This window comes from Netta rufina, assembly GCF_964035555.1.
Source record: "Netta rufina genome assembly, chromosome: 23".
NCBI classification, from domain to species: domain Eukaryota; kingdom Metazoa; phylum Chordata; class Aves; order Anseriformes; family Anatidae; genus Netta; species Netta rufina.
Window position 1 is genome coordinate 2,258,161 of NC_140147.1, and position 26,846 is coordinate 2,285,006.

Here is a 26,846-nt window from a genome sequence, read left to right on the forward strand (position 1 = left end):
CGGTGCGGCACCGGCCCCGGCCCCGGCCCCCGGCCCCCAACCCCCCGGCTTCTGCCCTGGCCCTGCCCGCGGCCCCCGGCTCGGTGCGGAGCCCCGCGTGGATGGGATGGAAGCGGGACCCTCGGGAGCAGGTCGGTGACTGAGGCGGAGCGGCTGAGGGGACGCCGCCGCCGCGAGGAGGGGTTGGCCCCGCTCCCCCCCCCACACACACACACCACACCACTCTGGGGGGCTGAGGGTGGGGGACTGGGGAGCCTGTGAGGGGTGAGGGGGCTCTGTGGGGCTGCACTGGGGGATCTAGGGTTGCCCCCGGGGGTTTTGGGGTTGCCCAGAGGGTTGTGGGGCAGCCCCGGGGGTTGTGAGGCAGCCCCGGGGGGTGCCGTCCCTCAGCCCCCCGCCGCCCCCCGTTGCAGCTTTCTGAGGCTCCGGAGCCTCCCCCGCTTCCAAACGGGGGCTCCCGGCCTCCGCCTCGAGCTCCCCGCGGTCCCCCCGGGGCTCCCCGGGCCGTGGCGGTGCCAGATGCTCCGCTTCGTGCCCCCGAGATTTGGGGTTTGGGGTTTTTGGTTACCTCAGCGGGCAATGCGGGGCCTTGCGCGGGGTGGGCGTCGTGCAGCGGGTCTGGGCTAAACCCACCATATCTTTAAATTCTTGCCTCATCCTTTCCTCATGATCTTAATCGAAGCCTAACGTGGAGCTACCTGAGCATCTTCGTTACCTTTTGGCTGCCGGAGGGGTGTTTGGTGCGGATTTGGTGCCCTCCTGGACACTGATTTAGCGACCAGTGTGGGGCTGGTGTGGCGTGTTCGGGGCCGATAGTGCCCCCGCACCCCGGCTCCATCTGGGAAACGCCGATAGCACAGCTCCCACCCCAACACACGCGTTATCAGGCTTCCTTAATTTTGGGAAGGTGCTTTAAAAGCTCTCAGAGGGGCTGAGGAGGATGGGGACATGCCGGGGTTCAGGCCCAGCCTATGTCTCCGCGCTGGGAATGGAGCCCTGCTGCCCCTTTGTTGGGAGTTTGCCCTTTTCTCCCCCAAATCTGGCTGTGGGAAGCCGGCTTCGTCAAGGCTCTTGGAGTGGGACCGCGCCACCGGGGTCACCCTGCGGTGCCAGGAAACGTTTGTCCTGTGTCAGCAGGATGAGCGCCGTGCCTGCCTCCCGCAGCCCCTGCCGACGGTCCCCTCGGTGTGCTTTTAGGATTCAACCACGCCGGAGCTGTAACCTGTCAGGGTAATAAAGCACACGGGGGAAAAAAGCCACGCTCGGATGTGCTGAACATGAAAATGTCTGGAAAGGCAGCAGAGGGGAACCTGGGAGATTTGCAGACGTCCAGGCAGCTGCCGGGGGAGGAACATGCATGTGGCGGTTTTAAAAGCTAAACTTGGTTTTCCCCCAACTTGTAGTTTTCTTTATCCTTTGCAAACTTCCTAAATGCTGTTAATCTTAACAGTTGTCTTCCTGTGCTAAACCCTGCAAAAAACCCGAAGCTGGTCTGTCTGTTGGATCTCTTTATCTTCAGGAAACATGAACTCACATGTGCGTGTTTCTAGGATGGGATTATAGCAAGAAACAAAGCCAGGAGAAGCACCTTGCCTCGAGACATAGCGTGTACGATTTATCTTGAAACTCTTTCTGGAGTCTTTCTAAACCCAGCGAAGAACAAACTAGAGACAAATTATTAAGATGGCAGACGTTGAAAGGAAGACAAATCGGGCAGAAAAGCGCTGCTTTTTTGGCAGCACGGTGTTGAGATCTGTATCGGGGTTTTAACCTCTTTTAGGGGAAGCTCCTGGGCTGCAGGTCCTTGGGGCTGCCCCACAGACAGGACGTGGGCACGGCGAAACGTGAAGGCGAAGCTGTCCTTGCCTTTTGTCCCGTCCCTTTATCAGGAGCTGGAGGCTTTCTTTGTCTGCTGCTCACAGATGTGCACTTTCTTCGCTTGGGCTTGGAAAGTCTACACCAGCGTACGCGAAACCCTCCTGGAAGAGGCCGGAGAGATGTTATCTGCTGCCCTTTCTAGCCGCTGTTAGCGGAGACCCCGCGCTCGTGGTCGGTGATGAAAGGGACTGGAGGAGGAGAGCCTGGAGAGCGGAGCCGGCTGCCAGGCGCTGGCCCCTCTCCACGAGAGAGACAAACGCCTGCGTTTGGCCTGGGGACTGCAGGAGCAATACCTCTATTTCCACCTCTCTGGACTCTGCTGATTTCTGCGGCGCTTCCTGCGTGTGGCAGGCGGGCGAGCTGCCTCCTGTGCTGCAGTGGGGTTTGGGGACTTGGGTTTCCCACTGGCGGCTGCCTTGGTTTGGTCAGAGGCACAAAAAGGTGGGCTGGGGTTCAGCGGGACAACCCTTGGGGGTCAGCTCATGCCACCGAGGCTCTGGGCTGTGTCTGGACGCCCTGCACCACGCTGCTGGCCCCAGAAACACAGAATTTGGTTCACGATCCCTGTTAACAGCAGCGTGGAGAGAAAACTCACCTGTTCATGGCAATTGTGATGGATTTGTGGTAGCATCAGTAAGTTCCCTGTAAGAGCCAGCCAGGCACAGGTATGAAACCCCTCTCTGGGTGTGCTGCAAGCCAGGGATTTCGCCAGCATCCTACTGAGGGGCTGCAGTACGAGTTCTTCAAATCCAGCCAGGATCCAACATCTCCAGCACCGTTTTCTTTATCCAGGGTTGTGTGGGCATCTCAGGTGACGGGATTCCTAGAAAATAACGTACAATAGGCTTCGTTAAGTGGTAGTAATTGCAATGCAGCTTTGGATTGAGCAAGGTAAGCACATCGTATAGGTTGGGCTCCTTTTCCTGCAGGGCCGTGCACCCCTCAGCTGACACAGGGCAGAGCCGCGTCCGCCCGGCGCTGGGGAGATTTTTAACCTGAGGCTCTCGGGTTCACCACCTGCGATTCCCCCGTAACCATGCCCTTTGCAGAGCGAGATGCTCGGTGCAGGGGATACAAAGAAGGAAGCTGCTTTCCAAAGTAAATACCGTGGTAAAACAGATCCGAAACAGCTTCGGGGGATTTCTGGGATCAGGCCAGGAGCAGCACCTGGCTGGGGGAGTCAGGGGGCGCAGGGGTCTGGGTGGGCAGAGCTGGGATACAGAGAGCACCTTCTGCACTCTGGGCTCTGTGTGACCGTGTCTGACGCTGCTTCTGGAGGTGCTAACTTTGGAAATTGGGAGCGTGTGCGCGTGTGTCAGAAGAGGTTAGGTGGAGAAAACCTGGCTTGTGGAAGAGCGCTGACACCGGGGGAGTGGGGATCCTTTAAAAACAGCAAGGGAAATGGGGAAGAAAAGCCTGAAGCACCCAGAAATCCCTTTGATTTTTGGCTGTACCGTTTCCAGCTGGCTATTCCGGGGGCAGCAGCTAACGAATTTCATGACTTGGAGCCCGTCCCGCTGCGCGGGGCAGAGGGAGGCAGCGGGGAGAGCAGGTGCCGGGGCCGCCGGGAGCCGCGCTGCGCTCGCGGACGTGCGGCGGGTGCAGATGGGGCCGCACATCTGCGGGGACGAGCGGGACGGGGCTGCCCGGGGCCTCTGACGGGGACAGGGCGGCTCCTTGGCCTGGGGACACCGGGAGAAATGTCCCCAAGCCCCGTGGGTGGCGTTTCTCCTCCGTTTTGCCCGGGTCCGTGCAAGGCAGGAGCGCCAGCTCTGTCCCTGCTCTGTCTGCCCGCTGTGGTTGGCTTTCTTGCTGGCTGCTTCGCCTCCTGACGGGGAATTTTCCCTTCTTGGGGTGGTGTGTGGGGTTGATTTGTTGATTTAGGGTTTATTCAGGGTGAGGACGGGCCACGCTGCGTGCCCAGAGCCACCTCCCTGCGCACACCCCAGCACCTTGCTCGCTCTCCTCGGATTCCTGGCGTCATTTTTGCGCTGTGGGTGCGTGGGGAGGGGGCCGTGGGATGGGGCCGTCCCAGACCCTCTGCGGTGATAAAACTCCCTTTTGTCTCGGCCCCATTCTCCCGGCCTCTTGTGTCTGAATGCGGCGGCGGTGGCGAGGATTTCAATGACATGGTAATTTCATGCCTTTCCACCGGCAGCTTCGCCCCGGCGCGGGCAGCTGTTGGTCAGTGGGTCGCGGTCGCCAGCTGTTACAATAAATAACAGGAACCGAGCCTATTCCAGCAGGAATCACCCCAAAAAGAGGAGTTGCACCTTGGCGGCTCTACCCTCACCAACCCCAAGCCCAGAGGTGCCCGGGGGGCTCCCGACACATCCCCGGGGCACGGCTTTTGTGTGCCCCAGCCTGTGATTCCTCCCAGGCTGCTGAATTTCTGCTGGCAGGCGGATTTGCTCCCGCTCACTGGCTGCATTGTGCGGCACCACCAAGGCTCGCCCTCCAGCCCCTGGCCCTGGGCGCGCTCATTTACATGACAAAGTGGGAGCCTGCGCGGCTTTGCCATGGAGAGTTGAGGTATGCAGAGGAACCCCTCTGTCTCCCGGCTGTTTGGGTTGCTTTTTTTTTCCCCTTCTGCCAAAAGGGGGGACTCGCCGCCGGCCCCTTTTCTGCCCCCTTTCTGCTGCATTTCCCTACCGTGTCCTTGCAGCCCGCGGGGAGCAGCTTTTGGGACCAGCCGATGGATTTGGGGGGCTCGGGAGGGGGTTGCAGCAAGGCAGTGAGCACAGCGGGGCAGGGACATGGTGTGGGGAAGGGTTAGTGCAGTGTGTGTGTTCTCCGGAGGATTTTGGGGTCTCTCCCATGTGGGTTGAAGGGGAAAGAGCCCAGCTGGAGGGCTTTGGGGTTGCCGCGTGCCTTCAGGTCTCCTCCCCTGCCCTGGCTGCCCTGGTGTTACCTTGCTTATAAATAGTGTCCTGGGCAGCTCCGCTGTGCCAGGCCAGGAGCTAACACCAGGAGATAACGGCTTTTTTTTTTTTAAAGGCTTGGGATCTCAGAGGAATTTGGGAAGGGAAAGCAATTATCGGCTGTCCTTTGCTGGCGGGATGAGGCGATAACCCCGGGGCTGCAGCTGGGGGAGAGCTCCACGCCCCTGTCCACGTGTTGAGGTTCTGAGGGAGCGCTTGCATTGCTCGAGGCTGACTCCTTAATCTGTGGTTCATGGTCTTAACTGGGAGAGTTTCTGTTCTGTTATTTATGGGCCGATTTGGGCGGTGCTGCGCTGGAGGGGGCTTTGGGAGCTGTGCATTATGGCAGTGCCCAGTTTGCCTTGGGAAAGGTGGAGGCTGCGAGGACGCCACATGGGGCAGGTGCCCACAAACCCCCGACAGCTCTGTCTGGATCCCGTTCTGCACCACGCTTCTGCTCCTGCTGTCCCCAGCTGCTTCAGCTCCTCGCCGAGAGCCTCGGTGCCTCCAGGCTGCTCCCCTGCCTCCTCGGGGACGCAAAGCAAGAGGGAGCCACAGACACCAGGAGGTGCCGTCCTGCACGTGCACAGCTTCTGGGATCATCTCCTGGATCAGAAGGTCCCGAACAGGAGAGGGAATGACCGAATGCCAGCCCTGACAGCTGCAGAGGAGCAGCACGGCTCCCGGAGAGGCGGAGGAGAGCCACATCCTGCCCTCGCCCTGTGCGAGAGCCCGCGTGGGTTCGTGCTGGAAAGGCAGAGCAGGGAAGCGGAGGCTCCAGCAGCGCTGGCAAATACCTAGCTGATTGCTAACGATGATTTAAAAATGCATCAGCTTGCAGCCGGGGAGCTGGTGATTGCCAAGAAATATTCGTCGTGTGGAGACATGAATTACACCGCGAGTAGCTCATCAGAAAAATCGGTTTCTTAAAACAAGCCGTCTTTGGAGCGCAGCTCGCCCTTTTGCTGCCCTCCCCGGCACGAGGAGCTGGTGGGGCCAGGGAAGTGCCGTGCTCCAACCCGGCTGGGAGCCCCTGCGGGTGTCCCAAGCCCCCGTGTCGGCCCCAGAGATCTTAGAATCATAGAATCATAGAATCATAGAATATCCTGAGTTGGAAGGGACCCTTAAGGATCATCAAGTCCAACTCTTGACACCGCACAGGTCTACCCAAAAGTTCAGACCATGTGACTAAGTGCACAGTCCAATCTCTTCTTAAATTCAGCCAGGCTCGGTGCAGTGACCACTTCCCTGGGGAGCCTGTTCCAGTGTGCAACCACCCTCTCTGTGAAGAACCCCCTCCTGACGTCCAGCCCTCCTGACGTCCATCTTCATGGTGCTCGTTGGCTGCTCGAGTCGTGCGTAGGTGATGCCTTCTGCAACCCGTGGGTGAATGGCAGAGCTGGGGTGCTGGGTTTCTGCCGAGCGAGGGTTTTCCAGCCCCGTTGTCTCCATTGTCTTGTCCCTGTTGTCTTGTTTGGCTCTGAAGGCATTCAGCACCCCTGTGAGTTTCCACACAGGACAGCCCAGGGCTCCTGCTTCACCTGCTGAGAAGCAAAAGCAAAGAGCTGGCTGTGCAGCCGGTTAACCAGGCGCTGCCACCAGCAGTGGGACACGATTGCAGGCTTAAAATGAGATCAGCTGGGTCTGTCGGGCATCACTGCCTGCAAAAACCAAAGGCAGTGGGGGCAAACACGCTCTGCTGCTGCTCCTGGTTCTCCAGAGCTCCAGAGACCTCAGGAGGCTTCACGCAGGTACAGCTGCAGCGCCCCTGGGGTGGCCACCGGGGTCCTGGTGGCGTTTCATCCAGGGAAGCCTTGCAGAGGTCAGGTGTGAAACTGAAAAGCAAATTTGAAGTTCAGTTTGCTGGTCTGGTATCTGGTACGTTTAGCCTGAGGTTGAAATTGGGATTTAAAAAGAACCTGGAGGGGAGCGAGGGGTGCTAAGAGCGCCATGTGTTACGGATCCCAAATTGGAGCTGGGTGCTGTTTGGGGTGGGCTTTGACAGTTGGCCATCCAGATGGAGTGCTCGGAATATCTCACAGGCTGCGTGCCCTGCACCCGGCCCAGCTGGCTGAAGACCTTGCTAGGTTTTAGAAAGAAATAAAAGACGCGGACGGGGATAGGTAGGGATCAGGGAAGGAGCAAGAAGGGCAGATCTTGTTTAAAAAGCAGCACTGAATGTTTTATGGTCCCGTGCTGGCACCCATCCCTTCATCCCCAACTCCAGAACTTCGTTAGTAAGTGTCTGTAACAAGCCTTGAGGAAAAAACTGGTGAACCCCTTTTAATGGATTTGGGCATAAAAAGTAGGCATTGGGATTATTTTTGGCTACCTCCCATAATCCAGATGAGGTTTGCATCAAAATATTCTTCATTTTCTCTGTTTTCTAGCAGCAACTTCCCCAGAGTTCGCCTTCCTCACCAACCTGAGTGCTGTTGAACAGCAGCTGGGGAAGGGAGGAAGGGACAACAGAAAGTTCAGGTGCTGGGGTTGGGTTATTTTGTGACCTGGAGTTGGAAACACAGTCATTAACAACCCGGATGAAATCAAGGCAATATTATCCTGCAAAATCTAGCTGTTAATGCAGCACAGGCACAGTAACAGGTAATGGGCTGAGAACAGAGTCCCCCTGGAGCCCTGCGACCCCACAAGGCCGGTGCCTCCGTGCCCCTGCGTGGTGCTGTCGGGATCTGGGCTGTTTTTACAGCTCTTCTGGTCCCAAAGCTCTGGTCCCCAGAGCCCGGCGTGGGACATCCTCGGTGTCACCGTCACGAGGGTCGGCCTGCGGGATGGGGAGCCTGGGGGCTGCCACCCTGAGGAGCTGCGGGCAAGGAAAACAAGTGGCAGCTCTGGAAGGCCTTGATCGAAGTGGATCATCACTGATTCAGCGTGCCGGGCTCTGCCGGGTGATCGGGTGAAGGTTGCTGCTGCTGGAGGGCTCCTGGCCGGGTCGAGGCCGTCCTTGCTTTTAAACCCAAGAGCTGGAGAGTTTCTTCTGCTGTTGCACTTCTTTACAGATCGTGGTTGGAGGCAGCGCGCTGGCTGCTTTCAAAGCCCTCGTAGTGTGGAAGTGAAGCACAACGAGTCTTCTGGTGTCGGGAGAAGCAAAGCTCCGGGCAGAAAATTGAGTTAGGGCTATGCCAGGGCGTGGGACGTGCGCTTGGAAGTCCTCTGCTCCTTCCGAGCCCTGTGCTGCTGCCACTCGCGGCCCTTTAGGGAACGTAACGAGCTCCTTTCCCTAATGCAAAGGGCAGATTATTTATCTGCTGGGTAGGTAGGTTGACATCGGAGCAGGGGGCAGAGGCAGGGCAGGAGCAGGGCTCTGGGTGCTGCCGTGTGGAGCTCCTTCCACCTCCTGCTGCCGTGGTGCCAGCTCTGCAGCTGCTGCCTCGTGCCCTGGCTGTGAGTCTGGGATGTGGTGACGAAGGGCTGTGGATTTGGTGTCGTCTGACCGGGTGCTGGAGTTTCTCACAGCCCTCCTGAGCCCGGTTTTGTCTCCCCGCAGCTGCAGGCGCATACCTGCCACCCTTGCAGCAGGTATTTCAGGCGCCGCGTCGGCCCGGGATAGGAACCGTCGGGAAGCCCATCAAGCTCTTAGCCAACTACTTTGAGGTGGACATTCCCAAGATCGATGTGTACCATTATGAAGTGGATATCAAACCCGACAAATGTCCACGCAGAGTCAACAGGTAAGGCAAGTATTAGAGGTTTTGGCCCTCGCTTCCCACCTCCGGTTTCCTTGTGGAGACACAATAAGCGCCTTTGTCCCTCTTTACCCGTGGAAATCACCAGGGTGACGTTGTCCGTGGCTGCCTTTGCCCTCTCCCTGTGCTGGGGTGGTAAAACAGTGCTGGAAGTGGTGCTGGGGCCCTGCAGGAAGCCGTGCTCGTGCCCAGCACAGGCCTGGGCACTGTGTGCTTGGATCCTTTCCGTGCTGGGCTCGCAGCACTGCCCAGCGTCCCCAGATGGCTGAACCTCATGAGCTGCGTCCGCACGGCAGCATTTGTTCCTGTTCCTGATAGCTTAGGAGGTCCTGAACCTCACCACAGTCCCCTGCTTCTTCAAAGCAGCTGTGCTATTTTGGCAACGATCACGGATTTTAAAAATAGCAAGCCCCAGATCTCGGGCCATCGCCTGCTTTTTATTTATTTTTTTTTCTTTTTCAATTTTGTAGCTTTTTGTCGCTCTTTTCGCTCCCTTTCCCCTCCTGCCCCTGGCCTCCCCTCGAAGGCCAGCGAGCAGATGCTGGAGCTGCTGTTCCCTGTGCTCTTGGCAGCCCGTGCTGGCGAGTCCCTCCCTCTCGCCCTCCTGGCAAGCACGGCGGCTTCGCAGCCAGCTCCAGCGCGCGTGGGGGCACATTGCTGCGTGCTGTGTGAACTTGTTCTGCTCAACCTGATTTAACCAGCCGTGGATTGAGGCGTGTGGGTGTTCGTGTGGGGGCCCTCTTGCCTGGGAGAGATCTGGCTCTGCCGTCCCTTGGCCCGCAGCGCTGCAGCGAGAGCCCGGAGGTGCCCCAGGTGGAGAAGCTCGGGACCTGGCAGGTCACAAAAGGCGTTGGGCTGCAAAGATGCTGGCAAAACAAACCTCGCTCCTCTCTCCCCTGTGTCCCTCTTTCTTGCCTCTGCTTGTCTGTGTAGGGAGGTCGTGGAGTACATGGTACAACACTTCAAACCTCAGATCTTCGGAGACCGAAAACCAGTCTACGATGGGAAGAAAAACATTTACACAGTCACGGCCTTACCTATTGGAAACGAGAGGGTAAGAGGGGGGCGGGGGACCCCATGCAGGCATGCACGATGTGCCATGTGCACCCTAACCCTAAAACCCTAAACCCAACCCGCTAAAAACAACCTGTGTCTCCTTGTGCTGTGGCCTTGAAGCCCTGTGGCAATGCCGTGATCGCTCCCCTTCCCTCCCCAGGTTGACTTTGAGGTGACAATCCCCGGGGAAGGCAAGGACAGGATATTTAAGGTCTCTATCAAGTGGATGGCCATTGTGAGCTGGCGCATGCTCCACGAAGCCTTGGTGAGCGGGCAGATCCCCGTCCCCTTGGAGTCCGTCCAGGCGCTGGATGTTGCGATGAGGCACCTGGCTTCCATGAGGTACCTGCACCTGGGGGGGAGGGGTGGAGGTGGGCACTGGGGGAGGCAGGACCCTGCTGCATCCCCCAGGGGCACCAAACGTGCTGGGGAGGGGCTGTGCTGGGGGAGCTGGCTGTCCTTGGCAGGCTGTTGTGGCTGGACTGCTCTTCAAGGACTCCGGGGAGGCTGCGTTGTCGGCGTTGTTGCAGGAGCTGTAAATGCTCCTGTAACAGAAATAAATGGGGGCGTGCAGCAGGGCCAGCGGGGCAAGCGATGGCTCTGATGGGCTGGGGGTGCCTCGTGGTCGGTTCCTGTTGTCTGATGTGGTGTCCCCTTGCTTTGCAGGTACACCCCCGTCGGCCGCTCCTTCTTCTCCCCCCCTGAAGGCTACTACCACCCCCTGGGAGGCGGCAGGGAGGTCTGGTTCGGCTTCCACCAGTCCGTCAGGCCTGCCATGTGGAAGATGATGCTCAACATTGATGGTGATGTATTTTTCATGCCAACATAAACACTTTTTCTCTCCAGCATGCCCGGCACAGTCACGTTTGCTCGCAGAGAGCAGCACAGGCCACATCCCAGTGTCTCTTTGGGTTGGGGGCTTCTCTTTTAGGGTCTGTACAATGGGAGCCAAATCTCCAGTGGTGAATGAGGTGGGGTGGGGGCCTGCAGTGGGGCTGGATGTGTTCGGGGAGGCTGCAGCTGGCCTGCTCTTGGGTCGGGTCCCTCTGTTGGAGGAGAGCAGAGACTCATCGTGGTATCTGTCCTGCAGTGTCCGCAACGGCCTTCTACAAAGCCCAGCCTGTCATTGAGTTCATGTGCGAGGTGCTGGATATCCGGAACATCGACGAACAACCCAAGCCACTGACAGACTCACAAAGAGTGCGGTTCACCAAGGAGATCAAAGGTAGAGCCCTGGGGTGGCACTAGGGGACTGCCACAAACACTGAGCTCAGTAAATCAGCTCGTCTTCTGCACCCAGCCCCAGCACCAAGGGAGGGGACGCGGGGGTTGCACCTTAAAAATGCCTCCTGGGGCACTGTTGCCTCCCTCGCTGCACTTCACAGGCATCTGCCAGCCTGCCTGCTCTGCAAACTGTTAAATCATTTAAGGAAGGTGTTTGCAGCGTCACGGGGAAGTTGGGCAGAAGGGAATTGCTCCTGCATTTACCAGTGATTCTGCTGTGTCTTTCTGTCTCGCATCAGGCCTGAAAGTGGAGGTCACCCACTGTGGGCAGATGAAGAGGAAATACCGCGTGTGTAACGTTACCAGGCGGCCGGCCAGCCACCAGACGTAAGGCGGGTGGGAAGATGCCCTTGGAAAAATCTGCGCTGTTCTCCTTTTTAGCAGCTGCTGGTAGCGTTAGGGAGAGCTGGAGGGGGAAAACTCCAGCCCGTGAGAGCAAAAGGCGCTGTGCTTGGCTCTCTGCAGCAGTTCTCTGTGCCGTGCTGTCATGCGCCGTGAAGCCGAGCGGGATGCAGAGGGTGGGAGCGGAGAGGATGCTTTGTCTGGCAGGCAGCACGCTGCAGAGGGCGGGAGCGAACATGCCAGGAACTGTCCTAGTTTTTACCTCTGAGTTTGGTTTTCTTCTTGCTTAAAATAGACGCTGCCAGAGCAAAAGCTTTGTCAAGGAATAAAGCAATCCCCTGCTGTTAAATTATTTGCACGTGGGCCAGGGAGCCCCCTCTGTGTTGGGGGGCTGTAGACCAAGCGCACCCCATGCTTCTCTAGGGCTGAACTGCTCCCCACAGGGGTCTGCAGCACCCCTGCAGGGAAAGGGAGGCAGAAGCACCCTCTGTGCTGAGCTGCGGGCTGTCTGCAGCCCGTGGGCATTTCCAGGGCAGGTTCTGCCTAACCTGGTGCTGGCAATAAAGGGGAGACACTGGGATGGTGAGCGTGTGGGGTGGGCAGGTTCCACGCTGCATCCCCATTTTCTGGTGCTGTCGGGTGAGTTTGGACAGTGCACGCTCCTGCTATTGATGGTCCAGAACCCCCCAGCCCTGCGCTGGGGAAGTTTTAATTTTTCTCCTAGTTTTGAAGTGAGCTGAACCTCCTCCTGACACATTCCTGTCACATTCTCCTCCCCCCTGTAAGTGTTCAGGAGCTGGTTAGCCTTTGTCTGTAGCTCAGCTCCCAAAGAGGGCACGAAGCACAGAAGCCCTTGTGAGTGCCAGTGTGGCTGTATTTATGTACCTGGCAGTGGCATGTGTGGCATGTCCTGTAATAAACATTTACCCTGATTAGCAGGATTAGTGAGGGAGAGCTTTATTTAGGGCCCTCAGTCTCATGCTGGGATCAGAGTATTCCTTCCTTGATTTCTGAAAATGCTGCTCTTCTGCTTGTTATTTTTCTTTGTGGTAGCTCACGATGGGAGCCTCTTAGTTCCTTTTCTTTCCAGCCAGAGTAAGTAGTGCTTGGGGTGTGGAGGTGTCTCTTCTGAGTAGGTGCATCCTTCGTGTCCTGCCCCTGCCAGGTTTCCCCTGCAGCTGGAGAGCGGTCAGACAGTGGAGTGCACAGTGGCTCAGTACTTTAAGCAGAAATACAACCTGCAGCTGAAATACCCTCACCTACCCTGTCTCCAGGTTGGCCAGGAGCAGAAGCACACGTACCTGCCCTTGGAGGTGAGTGCCAGCGCTGTGCCGTTGGGCTTTTGGGCACCGTGAAAAGCAAAGGCAGCGGCCTCTGGCCTTTGGTGGCATGACAATATTCTGCAGCTAATTGTAATGGGTGTTAATTGCCACAGTGACCTGGCAAGAGCTGTTTTTAAGAAGTGAGGGATGAGAGCGTGCTGTAAAGATGCCATTCTCGTGCAGCTGCAGGCTCATCACCTCTGCTTTGGGGCTGGCTGCCGGGTCTGAGTGCCTCACACGTTCCTAACGCGTGGCTGCTTGCTTTCCCCTGCGTGCAGGTGTGTAACATCGTGGCAGGCCAGCGGTGCATCAAGAAGCTCACAGACAATCAAACGTCAACCATGATAAAAGCCACGGCCAGGTCTGCCCCGGACAGGCAGGAGGAAATCAGCCGCCTGGTACGTGCCCCGGCGTCGAGGTTTCCTCATCAGGCTGGGCTCTGGTGGCAGGCTGGGGCACTGTGGAACAGTCCTGCTCCTGAGCTGCCCTGCAGAAGGCAGCTTCAGCCTGCTCAGGAGGTGCTGGTGGGATTTAGGGCTTGGTTATTCCTTTCCTCTCACCGAATCCCACATTGGAGCTGCCTGTAATGGTCGCTTGTACAGGAGAACAGCGCTCAAAGTGACCCTGGAAACTCATGTGCAGCAAATTCAGGTCCTCACGTTGATGGAACCTGACACAAAGGGAGCTGGGACTAAAAATAGAAAAAACAAATTAGAGAAATGACTTCAGCTCCAGACATGTGGGGACTGTGCATTATCAGCCTGTGGTACGGGAACTCTGTGTCCCCAGGTCTGCCTGGGGCGAGCAGGGGAACGATAAACCTGGCTCCAGCAGTGGATGGACAGGATCTGGGTAATGGCCCCGTTGTCCAAACCAATGTCTCTGGGCTTTGGAAGCTGGGGACATTTGATATTCCTTCTGGGACCTTTGATAACAGCGTCTTGCTGGTCTGAACCTTCCCGTTGAAGCCGTAAATCTTAGGAGCAGCCTCTGCTCTTGGCTGCATTGGTCAGCTTGTTCAAAATCAGGTCACCCCTGGGTCACTTTGGAGGGCAGAATTTGGCCCTTTGTGTTAAATTGCTTGCCCTCCCCTTACCAAGAGGACTTCAGCACCGTAGAGAAAATATTTTGTGCCTGTGTTTCCCGGTCAGCTGAATGCTGTGTGGGATGAAGCAGCTGGTCTCACTCCCTCCCACTTGCCCTTCCTTCCCTCTGCAGATGAAGAATGCCAGCTACAACCTGGATCCGTATATTCAGGAGTTTGGGATCAAGGTGAAAGACGACATGACGGAGGTGACGGGGAGGGTCCTGCCAGCACCCATCCTGCAGTACGGAGGCAGGGTAAGCAGGGCCGTGCCGGGGGTGTTCAGATGTGTTGTGCAGAGATTCCTCTGCAGCAGAAAACCCCGGTTTTAACTAAAACTTGTGCTACCTTCAGGTTTTTAGGTCAGAGCTGGAATTTTTTATTGCAGTGCCTTGGGTTTGTTTGTTTTCTTTTTGTGTGTGTTTTTTCACATGACTCTTCTGAAAGTTGGAGCCAAAAGTAATGCAGTGACAAGAAAGTGGGCAGAAAGAGAGAGGGATGTTCAGAGTCAGGCTTGGTCATCCTTCCACGTGTTTGAGATGTGTTTGGGGTTTGTGCCCACACCCAGAGGGACACCCAGGACTCGCTGCCTCGTGGTGCTGCACAAGAACAGCTCAGGTGTATTTTCCATCACCTCGGAGCAGCAAAGTTTCTGAATTACCATTCTCTGAGTGCCGTGCTAGTCCCTAGAGGTGCGGGGAGCTGCTTTGAGCAAGCCCAGCTCTTGAGGATGTGCAGCTTCATGATGGGGAGTGCAGACACGACACGTGTGCTCCCCAGGAGCTGCCAGCATGGGGCCGGAGCCTCTTGGTCCTCATGGCTGGAGCCTCGAGGTCCCTGCCTCGTGGGACGTGGTCTCTCAGTGCTCTGACCGTCTGTTTGCCTTGCAGAACCGAGCCATTGCAACTCCCAACCAAGGCGTGTGGGACATGCGAGGGAAGCAGTTCTACAACGGCATTGAGATCAAAGTCTGGGCGATTGCCTGCTTCGCCCCACAGAAGCAGTGTCGAGAAGAGGTGCTGAAGTAAGGAAACGGGCAGCCCGAGAGGGTGGGAAGAAGCAGGGGGAGATGTGTTGGCGTGCAGGGCAGCCACCCTGCTGTTCCCAGCCCCAGGCTGCACTTCCCTTATCACTGACATCGGATCTCTGCGCGGCTCAGCTGCTTGCTGGTACAAATTTGATCCAGGTCCGGACTGGGTGTTCAGTGTTGTTTCTTGTTAGTTTATCCGGAGTGCCTGACTGTTTATCCTGGCTGCAAACAGCCCCTGAGCCGTCGCAAAGCCTGCCAGGTTAAAGTTAGCACATCATCACTCTCAGGCATGTGGACTGACAGTCAGTCTCTCCGCAGTCTATCCTTTACATCAGGTAGCTGCAGTTTCTTGCGCTGATGGTGTCAGCCAGAAAGCCAGATACGCTGTGTCGAGCTCCTCTGATCTGAATTTCCTCCAGGGGAAGCTGGATGGGTTGCGAGGAGATTTAGTTAAAAGTTTCTGTAACACCTCGAGAGCTCAAAATTGAGTTTAATTTAGCAAATGAACTTGCTGTCCTACTTCAGATTTACCTTGGAGTGGTTTCCTTTAGACTTTTAAGAGTTTAAGTCAGAGAAGCAGTCACCTTGGTCTGGGGTTCTGCTGGGGACCCGGCTGTCTCCTGACCAAGGGTGGATGCATCGAGGCGAGCATTTTGTTTGGCTCTTCTGGCTGTGTTTAACACTGTTATGTTTTGGGGTGGTTTGGAGCCTCTGGCTCCAAAGCCTCTGCATCTGCAGGAGCTGGGTGCAGGTGGGAGTGACACAGAGCTCCTCTTGCCACCCTTTTGGGGCAGGGGAGTGCTGGCAGAGCTGGGAGCCCTGCACTCCCGGTGGCTCTCCCTGCCTCAGATTTATCCTTGGTGACCTGGAGTACAGCTGAGCTCGAGTACACCAGATAACATTGTCTGGTTTGGTAAGTGCTGGCTTGCATCAGCTTTGCAATCACCTAGAAATCAACAGTCCCAGGGAATGGGTCTGCTCCCCCTTCTTATGAAATTACCTACATGGGAATAGCTTACAGCTCCTTCAGTCCGTAGGAAAAATCTTTGCTGTGGGTAAGAGAGCATTAGGAGAGGACGTTTGGGCTCTCTTGGAGTTGCTGGATGCTGTAAGATTGCAGGCGTGGTGGTGTGATGGGCCCAGCTCTGCCCCGTGCTGTGGTGTGGAGGGGCTGACTTCTCTCTCCTCCTGCAGGAACTTTACGGACCAGCTGCGCAAGATCTCCAAGGATGCCGGGATGCCGATCCAAGGCCAGCCCTGCTTCTGCAAATACGCCCAGGGTGCAGACAGCGTGGAGCCCATGTTTCGGCACCTCAAGAACACCTATTCAGGGCTTCAGCTCATCATTGTCATCCTGCCGGGGAAAACACCGGTGTACGGTGAGTCTGGGGCAGGGGCAAGCAGGGGGAGGAGAAGGGTTTTGCTCTGGCTCTGCCCTCCCACTTTCTCCCCTATTTTTGAGGGTCACACTGGGAGCTGTGCTTTGCTCGTTGCCTGCCTGTTCACGTGCTTCCTCTGCCTGCAGCCGAGGTGAAGCGTGTTGGGGACACCCTCCTGGGAATGGCCACGCAGTGCGTCCAGGTCAAGAACGTGGTGAAAACCTCCCCGCAGACCCTTTCCAACCTCTGCCTCAAGATCAACGTCAAGCTTGGCGGGATCAACAACATCCTTGTGCCTCACCAGCGGTTCGTATGGCTGCTGCCTGTCCCAGCTTTAGGGGTTTGTTTCCAGTGTCCCTCCTGACCTGCTGCCTTTTGGGCCACTGCAGTGCTGCCAGCACGGTGTTCCCTGAGGATTAGGGGACCCGCAGGCTGCTCTGTAAAGCAGCTGTCTGAAATGTAGGTTTGCAGCCCGTCTTTGCCTTGATGTGCCTGTGCCCAAGCTAGAACCCAGAGAATCAAAACGTCCTCTACGTGATTTTCTTATCTCTGTTGGGCTGAGCATTGCCCTGAGATGCCCCAAAAGGCTGATTGCTGCTTTCTCTCCTTTCCCACCAGCTCTGCAGTCTTTCAGCAACCCGTGATCTTCCTCGGGGCCGACGTCACCCACCCGCCAGCAGGAGATGGGAAGAAACCCTCCATAACAGCTGTGAGTCCCTTCCCGAGGCTGGCCTCAGGGTCTGATAGCGCTGAAGGGAGGCAGGAGCTGGAATAGGAGTTGTGTGTCCGTGAAGAGGCTGTGGTTTTGAGGAGCCACTGGGAGAGCTGGCAGCAACAGGGAGAGCTGGCAGCTGCCAGCAGATGGGGCTCGTGATGTGCTGGGCCCGGTCAGACAGGGCCTGCAGGGAGCTTGGCGCTGCTGCTGTGCTCCCTGGGGCTGGAGGAGGCATCACTGCTGGCTGCAAGCACCTCTGGGAGGCACCTTCCCCGAGAGGGAGAGCAGGGACTGGAGACGGGGGAGAAATGGGGTGACTTTGCTAATTTACCCCAAGGAAATACCGAGCATCCACGGAGGGATGTGACACTCAGCTGCCGGTGGGGCTGGCTGCGAGCTCGCGCCCTTTGGGAGCCTGCAGGACGTTGTCCTTGTGCTCCTTGCAGTGAAGGAGAGTGTCAGGTTCTCACAGCATCTGTTTTAATTAAGCATGTCAGCATTTTCCTATTCAGTTCTTAGCTTTCCAGGACTCATAGCTCAGGTTTTCCATGGCATGCAAATGTCTCTGTAGGAGTGTTTTTTTTTTTTTTTTTTCTTAATTAAAAGGGGTTGGGAAATGCTTTTGGCTGTTTGCTCATAGGTGTGGGTGGGACAGGGCAGTCTGTTTCCTGGCGGCGGTGCTTCCACTCTGAAAACACTTTGTGTTTTTCTGTACAGGACCGCTGTGGTTTCGTTTTATTTTCCTTAATTTTCGTAAAAGCTTTTTCAGAGCTGCAGGGGAGGAGAAGGGTATAGACTTGGCCTTAATCTTCTCCTTGGTGCATTGTTAATAAGATGATAGGAAAGGGTCCAGCTCTAGGGCTAAAGGAAACATTTCTGCTGAGCGTTTCAGCTCCGACGGCAGCCCAGAACCCAGAGCTCCTTTCACTAAGCAAAAACGAAACCCGTGCTGAGGGTGGGGGCCGTGGGCTGGGCTCCGTGCCACGGAGGATGTGGGGCTGCGGTGCTTTCCCTGCTCGGGTGGGTGGGATGTGGACCACGCAGCAGCGTCCCGCTGCCCTCAGAGCACCCGGGCAGCGTGTCAGCGTGTCACAGCGTGGGCTAAAACCCGCCTCGGCGCCGTGACTCACGCTGTGCCCCCACCCCTGCGTCACGGCTGAGCCTGGCTGCCCTCAGCCTCTGTGCCTGACGTCTTTGGGGTCTCCCCTCTGAAGCGCCGGGCTGCGCTGGGTGACTCCTGCAGCGGAGCAGGGCGCAGGGACGTGATGGTGGCAGCCGCTCTTTGCAGGCATTTACCTCGTTTGGTCGCCTTTTGGGCAAAGACCTCCCGGCACCCCAGCGTGGGCAGGGTTGTTTTGCTCTTCCCACAGTTGGAGAAGGGCTGAGCTCCCTGCTCGGCCTGTAATAAAGACCTAAGCGGCTTTTACAGCGTGGTGATGGTGGGGTTTTGTACCTGGGGGTGTCGTCGCCCTGGTGGGACAGCAGAGCAGGGTTTGGGTTGAGCTGCCCTTTGTGGAAGCCCAAACCCACAAGTGAGGGATGGAGGGAGAAGGGTTGCAGCCCCACTCCCACTTCACCCCTCTGCTGTTGAGCAGGAGCAGGGACAGGGCAGTACCAGCCCCGCGTGGCTCAGTGGTGCCAGCCCAGCCATCTCACTGGAAATTCCTGCAAATGCCCCAAGGGGCACTGCAGAGCATGAATCTGTTATGTGGCTGCCGCCAGGGTTGCCCTTTCTGAGCTGCAGTTGTCTTCGTGGTATTTGCCATCCCATCTCCTCATCTGTGAGCTCAGGGTGCTGCCCACAGCCAGCTGTGGGTGTTGGAAGCAGTCAGAGAGCTGGGAAAGTCCCAAATCTTCCCCGTCCTTCCCCTGGTAACCTGTAAGCCTTGCCTGCCTCTGTCCCTGCAGGTTGTGGGCAGCATGGACGCCCACCCCAGCCGGTACTGTGCCACGGTGCGCGTGCAGCGTCCTCGCCAGGAAATCATCGAGGACCTGTCCTACATGGTGAGGGAGCTCCTCATCCAGTTCTACAAATCCACCCGCTTCAAACCCACCAGGATCATCTTCTACCGTGACGGTGTTCCCGAGGGGCAGCTCCCGCAGGTGAGGACCATTTGCATCCTCCTCGGCCAGCAGAGCTGGGGCCTGCAGCTCTGTGGGGCAGCCTGCAGCCAGAGGAGAGGGGCTTTTTAAGGCCCCAAGTTCACCTCACTAGCATTTCCGTTGCCTGAAATTGCTGGCTTTTGCTGAAATGCTTCATGCGTGCTGGTGATGTTGGGCTGATTTGGCTGCGGGGAGCTGGGCCAAAGAATTGCAGAGCTGGTGCTGGGCATCTGGCAGTCACTGAGGACGTGCTTGGCAGCACGAGGGCACCAGGCAGTCGGTGCTTTGAAGCATCTCCCGAGGCTAGCTTTGAGCACTCTCCTCTTTTTCCACTTGTGTCTGGGGACGCGCAGTGCTGCCAGACGCTCGTGGATGATGAGATCGGATCTCCTGGTCCCTGTGCTGCTGCCTAAACCTGCGCTGGCTGCTGTGGCTTCCCTGAGGGCGGGCAGGGACAGCTGGGTGCAGAAACCAGCTGCTGCATCCACTCACTCTGTGCGTGCTCTTGTCTCTTCAGATCCTTCACTACGAGCTCCTAGCAATCCGCGACGCCTGCATCAAACTGGAAAAGGATTACCAGCCTGGCATCACCTACATCGTCGTGCAGAAAAGGCATCACACCCGGCTCTTCTGCGCAGACAAGAATGAGAGGGTGAGTGGCAGGGCCAGAGGGGGACATCTCCTTGCCAGCTTTTAGGGAGAGTCAGCCCTGGACTTCACCGAGCAGAAAGCTTGTTGCTGGCAGGCAGAGCACTTTCTTGAATCAAATCTGCTGCTCAATTGACTCCCGTATCCATGTGGATTAGGCTGCTTCTAGAAACCCAGACAGCTGTTTGCTGTTATTATGAGTTACTGGGTGCTGATGATCCTGGTGACTCTCTTGAAATAGCCTCTGTCAGCTTGCAAACATCTGTTGTTTTGGTGATAGCTGCAGCCGCTGACGTTGTGACAGGATGAATAACCCCTTGCTTGCTCACAGCTAGTTCATGTGTGCTTTGTGTGTGCTGTGCTCACTGCCTGATCTATATTTAGGGTTTAAATCTCGTCTAACCAGACTCTGGCTCTCCCTGAGCATGAAGACTTAATCTTGGGAACTAAGGACCATTTTTGACCAGGGTGTAAAAGCCCTGGTGTCTTATGTCAAAGGCTCTAGTGTACTCTCTGCAGAGATTCCTGGAGTTTTACTCACTTAATCCTCACTTCTGCAGTGGGATGGGCCAGTGCCCAGCCCTCACCCTGCCTGCTTTCCTTTTTTTATAGTTTGCTCTCTGTCTATGTCATGCCTGGTGTTGATGCTTGCAGAAAATGCTGGCAGGCCTGTCGGGGCAGGGAGCAGAGCGGGATGAGCTACTTCTGTTCCCTCTGAGCAGAGTGGTGCCCTCAAACTGAGATGCTGAGATGGGGGACCCTGTGCTGTGGCCCTAACGCAGAGCAGGTGTTGCAGGCAGTGCTCCGGGCAGCTGGAAATAATCAAATTGTGCAGTGCTTGGATCTCTCTTTCTATTCCCTGTAGATTGGGAAGAGTGGAAACATCCCAGCCGGAACAACAGTGGATACAAACATCACCCACCCCTTTGAGTTCGACTTCTACTTGTGCAGTCATGCAGGCATTCAGGTACCGTGCTGCAGAGCTGGCTGGTGTGATGCTGCTGTTTTTCTTTGCTTGTTGCTGCAGATTGCATCTCATCTATCTTTTGGGGCCCTCCCTGGAGACAGGGGCACTTGCTCCAAGCTGCCATTGCAGCAGTTTGGGCCAGCAGGTGCCAGGCGGCGTGGCCGCTGCATTCTGTGGCCTGCGCTTGGTTTCTCTCCTGGAGCCAAGGATCTCTCCTCTGAGAATTTCCTTCTTTGGAGCGGCCAGTTCAGCAGCTTGTCAGCTGGGGCCTGAGCACGCCGGGCTCGCCGGTGCGCCTGGTTGTCAGCAGGGACCTGTTGTCTGCCCGTGGGCGGGAGAGCTGGGGCCAGCCGGCCCTGGAGGAGGCGGCTTGCTTCACAGCTGCCTTTCTTCAGGCAGCCAAGATTAGTCAGAAACCGTACAGAAGAAATTGCACTCACTTAATCTACAGCTGTTTCCGCAAGAGAGGCTTTTTGGCATCCTCTCCTGCTGCGAGGACAGCAGGGAGCTGGCCTGCTTTGGTGGGGAGCTGTGGGGGGAGCTTTGTGCTGGCGCAGCGTGTGATGCCGTGCGGTGGCAGGGACCTGGGGAAGCAGCACGGAAGCACCAGCAGTGCCTGGGCATGGTTTGCACATCAGTGCAAAGTGCTTCCATGCCTCACATTCACATGTGAGGCTCTTAAATTAGGGAAGCACGGACCTCTCTCCTGCTCGGGCTGCTTTGCTGTCTCATTTTGATTGAAGAGGAGGGTGATAGGGATACAAGGGAGCTGGCTGCGGGCACGGGCAGCACCTTTCATTTCACCCCGTTCCCTCTCCTTGGCAGGGTACGAGCCGGCCGTCCCATTACTACGTGCTCTGGGATGACAACCGCTTCACGGCGGATGAGCTGCAAATCCTCACGTACCAGCTGTGCCACACGTACGTGCGCTGCACTCGCTCCGTCTCCATCCCAGCCCCGGCGTACTACGCCCGACTGGTGGCGTTCAGAGCGCGGTATCACCTCGTGGACAAGGAGCACGACAGGTGAGAGGGCTGCTCCTGAGGGCTCACGGAGGGCAAAGCCTAGGGAGGAGCAGTGGGGCACGAGTACCCTACTTTTGGGTCTAAAAGAGGCTGAATCAGAGCAGTGCTGCAGCTCTGCCCATAGCTACGTCCTCTTAGGTCCCAGTCTAGGAGGAAATGGGGATCAAGGAGGGTTAAATCCAGATCCCATCCTGAGCTCATCCTGGATCTGGAGGAGCATCCCTGGGGTGTTTGAGCACTACCAGCCACTTCGGGGTGCTGGAATCACCACAGTGCTGGGCACAGTTCACACCTAGCATGGGGGAGAGGTGCAAAAGCTGGCTCAGATGTCCAAGGGGGTTTCTCACTGTGCCTTGGGGGGGAGTATTAAATAATTACACAACGATTTTCTTGCGCTTTCAGTGGCGAGGGCAGCCATATATCTGGACAGAGCAACGGCAGAGACCCCCAGGCCTTGGCGAAGGCTGTGCAGGTTCATCAGGACACTTTACGTACCATGTACTTTGCTTGAAAGCCTAACTTTTGTTACCTCACTCAAGAAAGCTTTCAGATTTGTAGGAGCCATACAAAAAAGGAAGCATTGGGACACCTTGTTTTTTTTTCCAATGAGAAATCACTGCAGGGCAGGCAGCGTCGATTTGAGGCAGGAGACCAGCACCACGGGACAGAAAAGATCCAACACCTTTGTAGGATTGGAAGAGACTGATTATTTTTTTAATTTTTTTCTGGCTTTGCAAAATTTTGACCTGACCAAACACATGAAGGCATTCGAGGAAGGGATAAAACTCCCAGGAGGCGGAAGCAGGTTTTCATTTTTAAGATGCAATACTATAGACTCCTGACTGTGAAATGGCGGATTTGGTCCTCCGTTGCCCACCAGGCGCTGGTAGGTATTTTTTGTGGGGGTTGGGGGGAGGGGATTTTTAGAGCCTTAAAACAGAAGACTAGATTTATAAAACTAATATTTTAGAATATGAGATGCTTTAATGGGTTAAGGGGGAAAAACAACTAGTTTATAGGAGAATTCTAACACTAACAGTTCCCCGCCCCCGAATAATTCCCCCCATATAATGTAAGGCACCCTAGCACTTAGCTCAGAACTGAAAACTGTCTTCCTCGTGTTAAAAGCTAGTTAGCTGCTGCCACTTGAAGCAACAGTCACAGACTTTTCCATGGGTGAGTGCCTTACTATGATGCTGCAAAATTTCAATGTTTTTAATCTTGTAAGGAAAATAGTAATCTTGTCTTGATGGTGGTCCATATTTCCATCGGAAGGAGTTAATTTCTATGGTCCTAAGTTGCAGTTTGTGTTAGATCATGACCTCATGGTGGTTAAACTCCATTGAAAGATGTGCACTTTCATATAGGACACGTTTAATGGCTGCTGACCCATTTTTGTTTCCAATGTACTACTTGTTATTTAAAACTGTTTCTGACAAATGGGGGCATCGTCATCCCATGAGGACAGAAATCGCTATCAATTTTTTTTTTTTTTCCTGAATTTCTATGATGGACACCGGGATTTTTTTACTAAACATTATTTTTATACGATACCGAGTCTGTTGCCAAAATCCACAAGTCATTAACATGCTCAGAGTTTACATCACCGCACTTCCTGAGGCTGTGCGCTCACGCCAGAGATTTCTCATGTTTCCTGTCCGATGAGTGTGACAAACTGCAGGCCGGGCAGCTCCGGGGTACTCCTCAGCACCCATCTCCCTCGCACCATGTGCCTTCGACACATGCCTGCCTGGGGCCGGCTGCTTTCGGAAGTACCGCGTACCCCGGCGTCAGCACCTCCAAACCGGCACCGTGTCTGCTGCTAGGTTTTGCTGCTCTTCATGTCACGGTCTCACTGATTTCACGCGCAGGGTTTTTCTTCCCAAAGCACACCACATTGGTTCCTTAGTCAGAATTGCAAAATCCTCATTATTGTCGGGGGGGGGAAACTCCTACTGATTTGTGTTCTTTACAGGAAAAAAAAAAAGCCTTTTTTTTTCCCAACAGTAACGTAGTGACTGCTTTTCAGACTCATTTTGCTGCACAGAATGACCATAATGCACAGCAGGGCAGTAGTAGCAACTCATTACCGATATCAGGTGGGCAGATTATCCGGTTTTTGATATGAAAGGTGCTCACAAAGCTTCCTTCAGGAGGAAGAACCACGTGTGCACTCCTACCAGGCTCTTTCAGGGAAGAGCTGTCACCATTTTACTGCCAAGAGCGAACGCGTTTTCAAAGCAGCTCTATCCCAAGCACTGCCCCTTGTCAGTACGTGTGGATAGCAGCACAGCTTTTAGTTCTGTACTTTCCGATGTTTAAACTCGCCTTGCCTTCATGAAATCCGCAGTAGTCATGTTGGCCCATTAATCTGTCCTAGCAGCAGGAATTCACTCTACCTGTTTTCTTTCTGGGCAACATATTTGTGAAAAACGAAGACATCACTATGCTATGCAAACTAAGTGCTGAGCCCACTGATGTCACCTTCTGTGAAGATCCTACATTTAGCACAGTTGTATTTTTGTCCTCAAGACTACAGTATTTGGCTCATATTCTCCTTTGCACCTTGTGTCAAACTCCGCTGCTGTCTATCTGCGAGGTGGTGGGGAGGAGACCAGGAACTCTTCGTGGTCGGTAGGGTAGCGAACTCTTAGGGAAGCTTTTAGAGAGCAGGGAACGCGTCAACACTAAGTGTCAACATGAGAAGCCTACATTCCTCTACACAAGTGCCTGCATAGTGACACAAATTCAGCACCTCTCCATTTCATCCTGGGAATTCTGGCTTGTGTGCATTGAAAGCAAAACGATCTCAGAGAGGCTGTACCTGCTCGCGTCGCGCTAGAAAGCCCCTCGCTAAGAATAAAACCGGGGTTCAGGCCAAGGTTCTCTCTGTAAATCAGTTTGTTCACCAGCATTACAACGGAAAGCACCTGGTTGCTGCTCTGCAGCAAGGGGCAAAGGTATTTTGGTTTCTAGTTTTTAGTTTAGTGTTTTAGTTGGGTCTAGACTTCTGAAATGTCTTTTAGTAGCTGTGGCATAGCACATGCCATTTTTAACCATTTGAAAAGAGATAGCGTGGGCATTTACAGAAACAGCTTGTTGCTCTGTAACAATTTTTTTTTTAACCTTGAGACTTGAAATGTAAAATGGACCTTTAAGATTTGCACTCATTTGTAAGGTGGCTGTTCATAGAAAACTATGAATGAAGACTTGCTGATGTAGCACCTACTTTTAACAGCAATTTTAACTACACAAAAGCTTCACAGCTTCTGAAACTCTCAGCTGTTGACTTGCAGATCATGTTCTGCCCTTATTTCACCCTCTGCGTTGGGTTTTCATGGTTTTGAATAAATACAAAAAAAGCCAAACTAGTAGCTGCTGTGCCCTTTAAACCCTATTTCCACTTTGAAGAAATTTAGAAGGGGTTTGAGTTACCCGCATGTTTTCTATAACGGACTATGCACTGTACCTTCTGCGCGGCTCCAGCATTCGATATTTCTACCCTTTTCTCGTCCAAGATGCAAGTGAAAAACTGCATGTTGAGGTGCTGTGCATTTTGGTACCCCTAGCGGATAGGTGTTAACCCAGCTACATATCAGGACTTGTAGTTAGCCGCAACCTCCACGTGAACATCCCCAACGGCTCCCGAGTCTCTGCCTTCTCAGTGCGCACGTGTTCCTTCAGCGACTGGAACCATCGCCAAGTGCATGCGGTCCTGTGGGAAGAGGAATCGCTTTCATTTACCCGTCAGTTGTTGAATGCTGTTTGTTTTCCCTGATCTCCTATCGGAACGTAAACGGGGGCGCGAGGGCAGAGCAGCCCTCGCCCCAGAGCTTCCAGGGCAGTCAGGGGGGGGGTTCTGGTGCTTGCAAGCCTCTGACCTGCTGCCTGGTGTCACAAAGCCCGAGTGTTCAGCGTTGCCTCGTGGAAAGTTTTCTTCTTGGAAAATTAGTTAACGAAATAAAAGAATGTCATTCTTTCAGCAAGGGAAGCCAGACAGCTCTGGACAGCAATAAACGAGTGAAATTCATATCTTGCCTGAGTGATTTGCACTTCAATAGTTGTGAAAGAAAATTGATGGGGACTCCAGTGCTTTTGTGTTCAATTCTAGCCCCTTTCGTACCTCCTTTATACGAGCAAGTGTTGGACTGTACACAGGGTGTTGACAAGACACTCTGTTTGGGTTATTTTTCTTGTGTTTGTTTTTTTTTGTTTGTTTTTGTTTTTTTTTTTTTTGCTTTAGCTTGAACTCTGTCTGGTCCATTTGTTAAATAGACGTGAACAGTTGATGTACAGTACTTACTAAACAAGCAGCAGCACAAAACTTATTTTATTAAGAAAATATGGCTTATATTTTAAAGGTTGAATATCAACTTTTTTTTTTTTTTTTGTATGCGTGGAATTAAGACTGGTAAAGAGTAACAAAATCCTTGGATTAGGCCAAAAGAAAATACTGTAAGATCGTAACCACCTCTTTATTAAAGAAAACGGTATGATTAAAGAGCTCCAGAACATTGTATTTATATTTGATTTGATTGCTTTTGTGGATTTTTATTTTTTTTTATTATTATTTTTTTTGCCTCGGTCCTGATTTTTGCTTGCAACTTTGACTTTGCAGTCCCAAGTGTCTGTTTCCCTGTAACTGTTGGCAGAAGACCTAAATAAAAGCAATGTGACTATGTTGGGGTGACACTCCTGAGTCAGCTCGCGTGGGGAAGGAAGAAGCTTCCATGCTCAGTCCTGGCAGTTCACGGGAGGAGGGCTTGGGAACGAACAGTGAAATGCTGACTGTAGCTGGATTGCATCAGATATTGTGGAGGATCCAAACCTCCTCTCTTTCCAGCTTGTTTCTGTTTGATGAGAGAAACACTTAAGCGAACAAGTAATATGCTTAAAGCTCCTTGGAATATGATGGGCAGTCCCACTTTTCATTAAAATATCATTGGAGAACTGACTTAATTTGAGCTTTTTCGGTTATTAAATGGCACAAGCGTACATCAAAAGCTGCCGCCCCTCCAGCTGCCTGGCCTTGCTACCTTAGCGTGACTTGAGTGGTTTTGAGACAGGCAATGTTAAAGCAAACCTTTCCTCTGGATCTGTCTTGACTCAAATCCAAAACCTGATTTAAAACGGCTGCTTACATTTTCACCTGTACCTTTTGTTCCCCGTTCCAACGGCCCCCCGCTATCGCTACTCCTGTGCGCGTTTACACATCGCGTTTCCGCTATTTGCAGACTTTGTGGTGGTTTGATTTGTGGAGCAGCCAGCTCCTGCACTTGTGAGATTGTTTCAGCCTTTTTTCAGCCTTTTCTGTTTAAGTGAGTTGTGGCCAGACGTTTCCAATGGCCGTCTGCTGTGAATCTGCACGGCTTGTTGAGGGTTATAAGA

At 54.5% G+C, this 26,846-nt stretch overlaps 1 protein-coding gene across 4 annotated transcripts; it reads left to right on the plus strand.

The window, feature by feature from the left end:
* AGO1 (argonaute RISC component 1) lies at positions 1-26,214 on the plus strand. Of its 4 annotated transcripts, none has more exons than XR_014619086.1 (20): positions 1-131; positions 8,305-8,488; positions 9,437-9,557; positions 9,720-9,901; positions 10,226-10,362; positions 10,650-10,784; positions 11,083-11,170; positions 12,351-12,498; positions 12,786-12,905; positions 13,726-13,848; positions 14,482-14,615; positions 15,816-16,000; positions 16,147-16,306; positions 16,619-16,709; positions 18,624-18,818; positions 19,336-19,470; positions 20,332-20,433; positions 21,259-21,458; positions 21,861-22,344; positions 23,466-26,214. XR_014619086.1 is itself a non-coding variant. In XM_084300633.1 (19 exons), exons 1-19 carry the CDS (start codon positions 107-109, stop codon positions 21,967-21,969), a joined length of 2,574 nt encoding a protein of 857 aa, XP_084156759.1. In that variant the 5' UTR covers positions 1-106; the 3' UTR covers positions 21,970-26,214. The 4 variants fall into 4 exon arrangements, 1 of the variants encoding a protein (XP_084156759.1); XR_014619087.1 differs by having other exon boundaries at positions 23,897-26,214; XR_014619088.1 differs by having other exon boundaries at positions 26,077-26,203.
* The last annotated feature ends 632 nt before the right edge of the window (positions 26,215-26,846 follow it).

Bases quoted from the DNA above. Each gene is read 5' to 3' on its own strand.
- AGO1 (XM_084300633.1), top strand. From the start codon at position 107: ATGGAAGCGGGACCCTCGGGAGCAG. The intron at 132-8,304 runs GTCGGTGACTGA...GTCTCCCCGCAG, and splicing joins AGCGGGACCCTCGGGAGCAG to CTGCAGGCGCATACCTGCCA. The intron at 21,459-21,860 runs GTGAGAGGGCTG...TTGCGCTTTCAG, and splicing joins GTGGACAAGGAGCACGACAG to TGGCGAGGGCAGCCATATAT.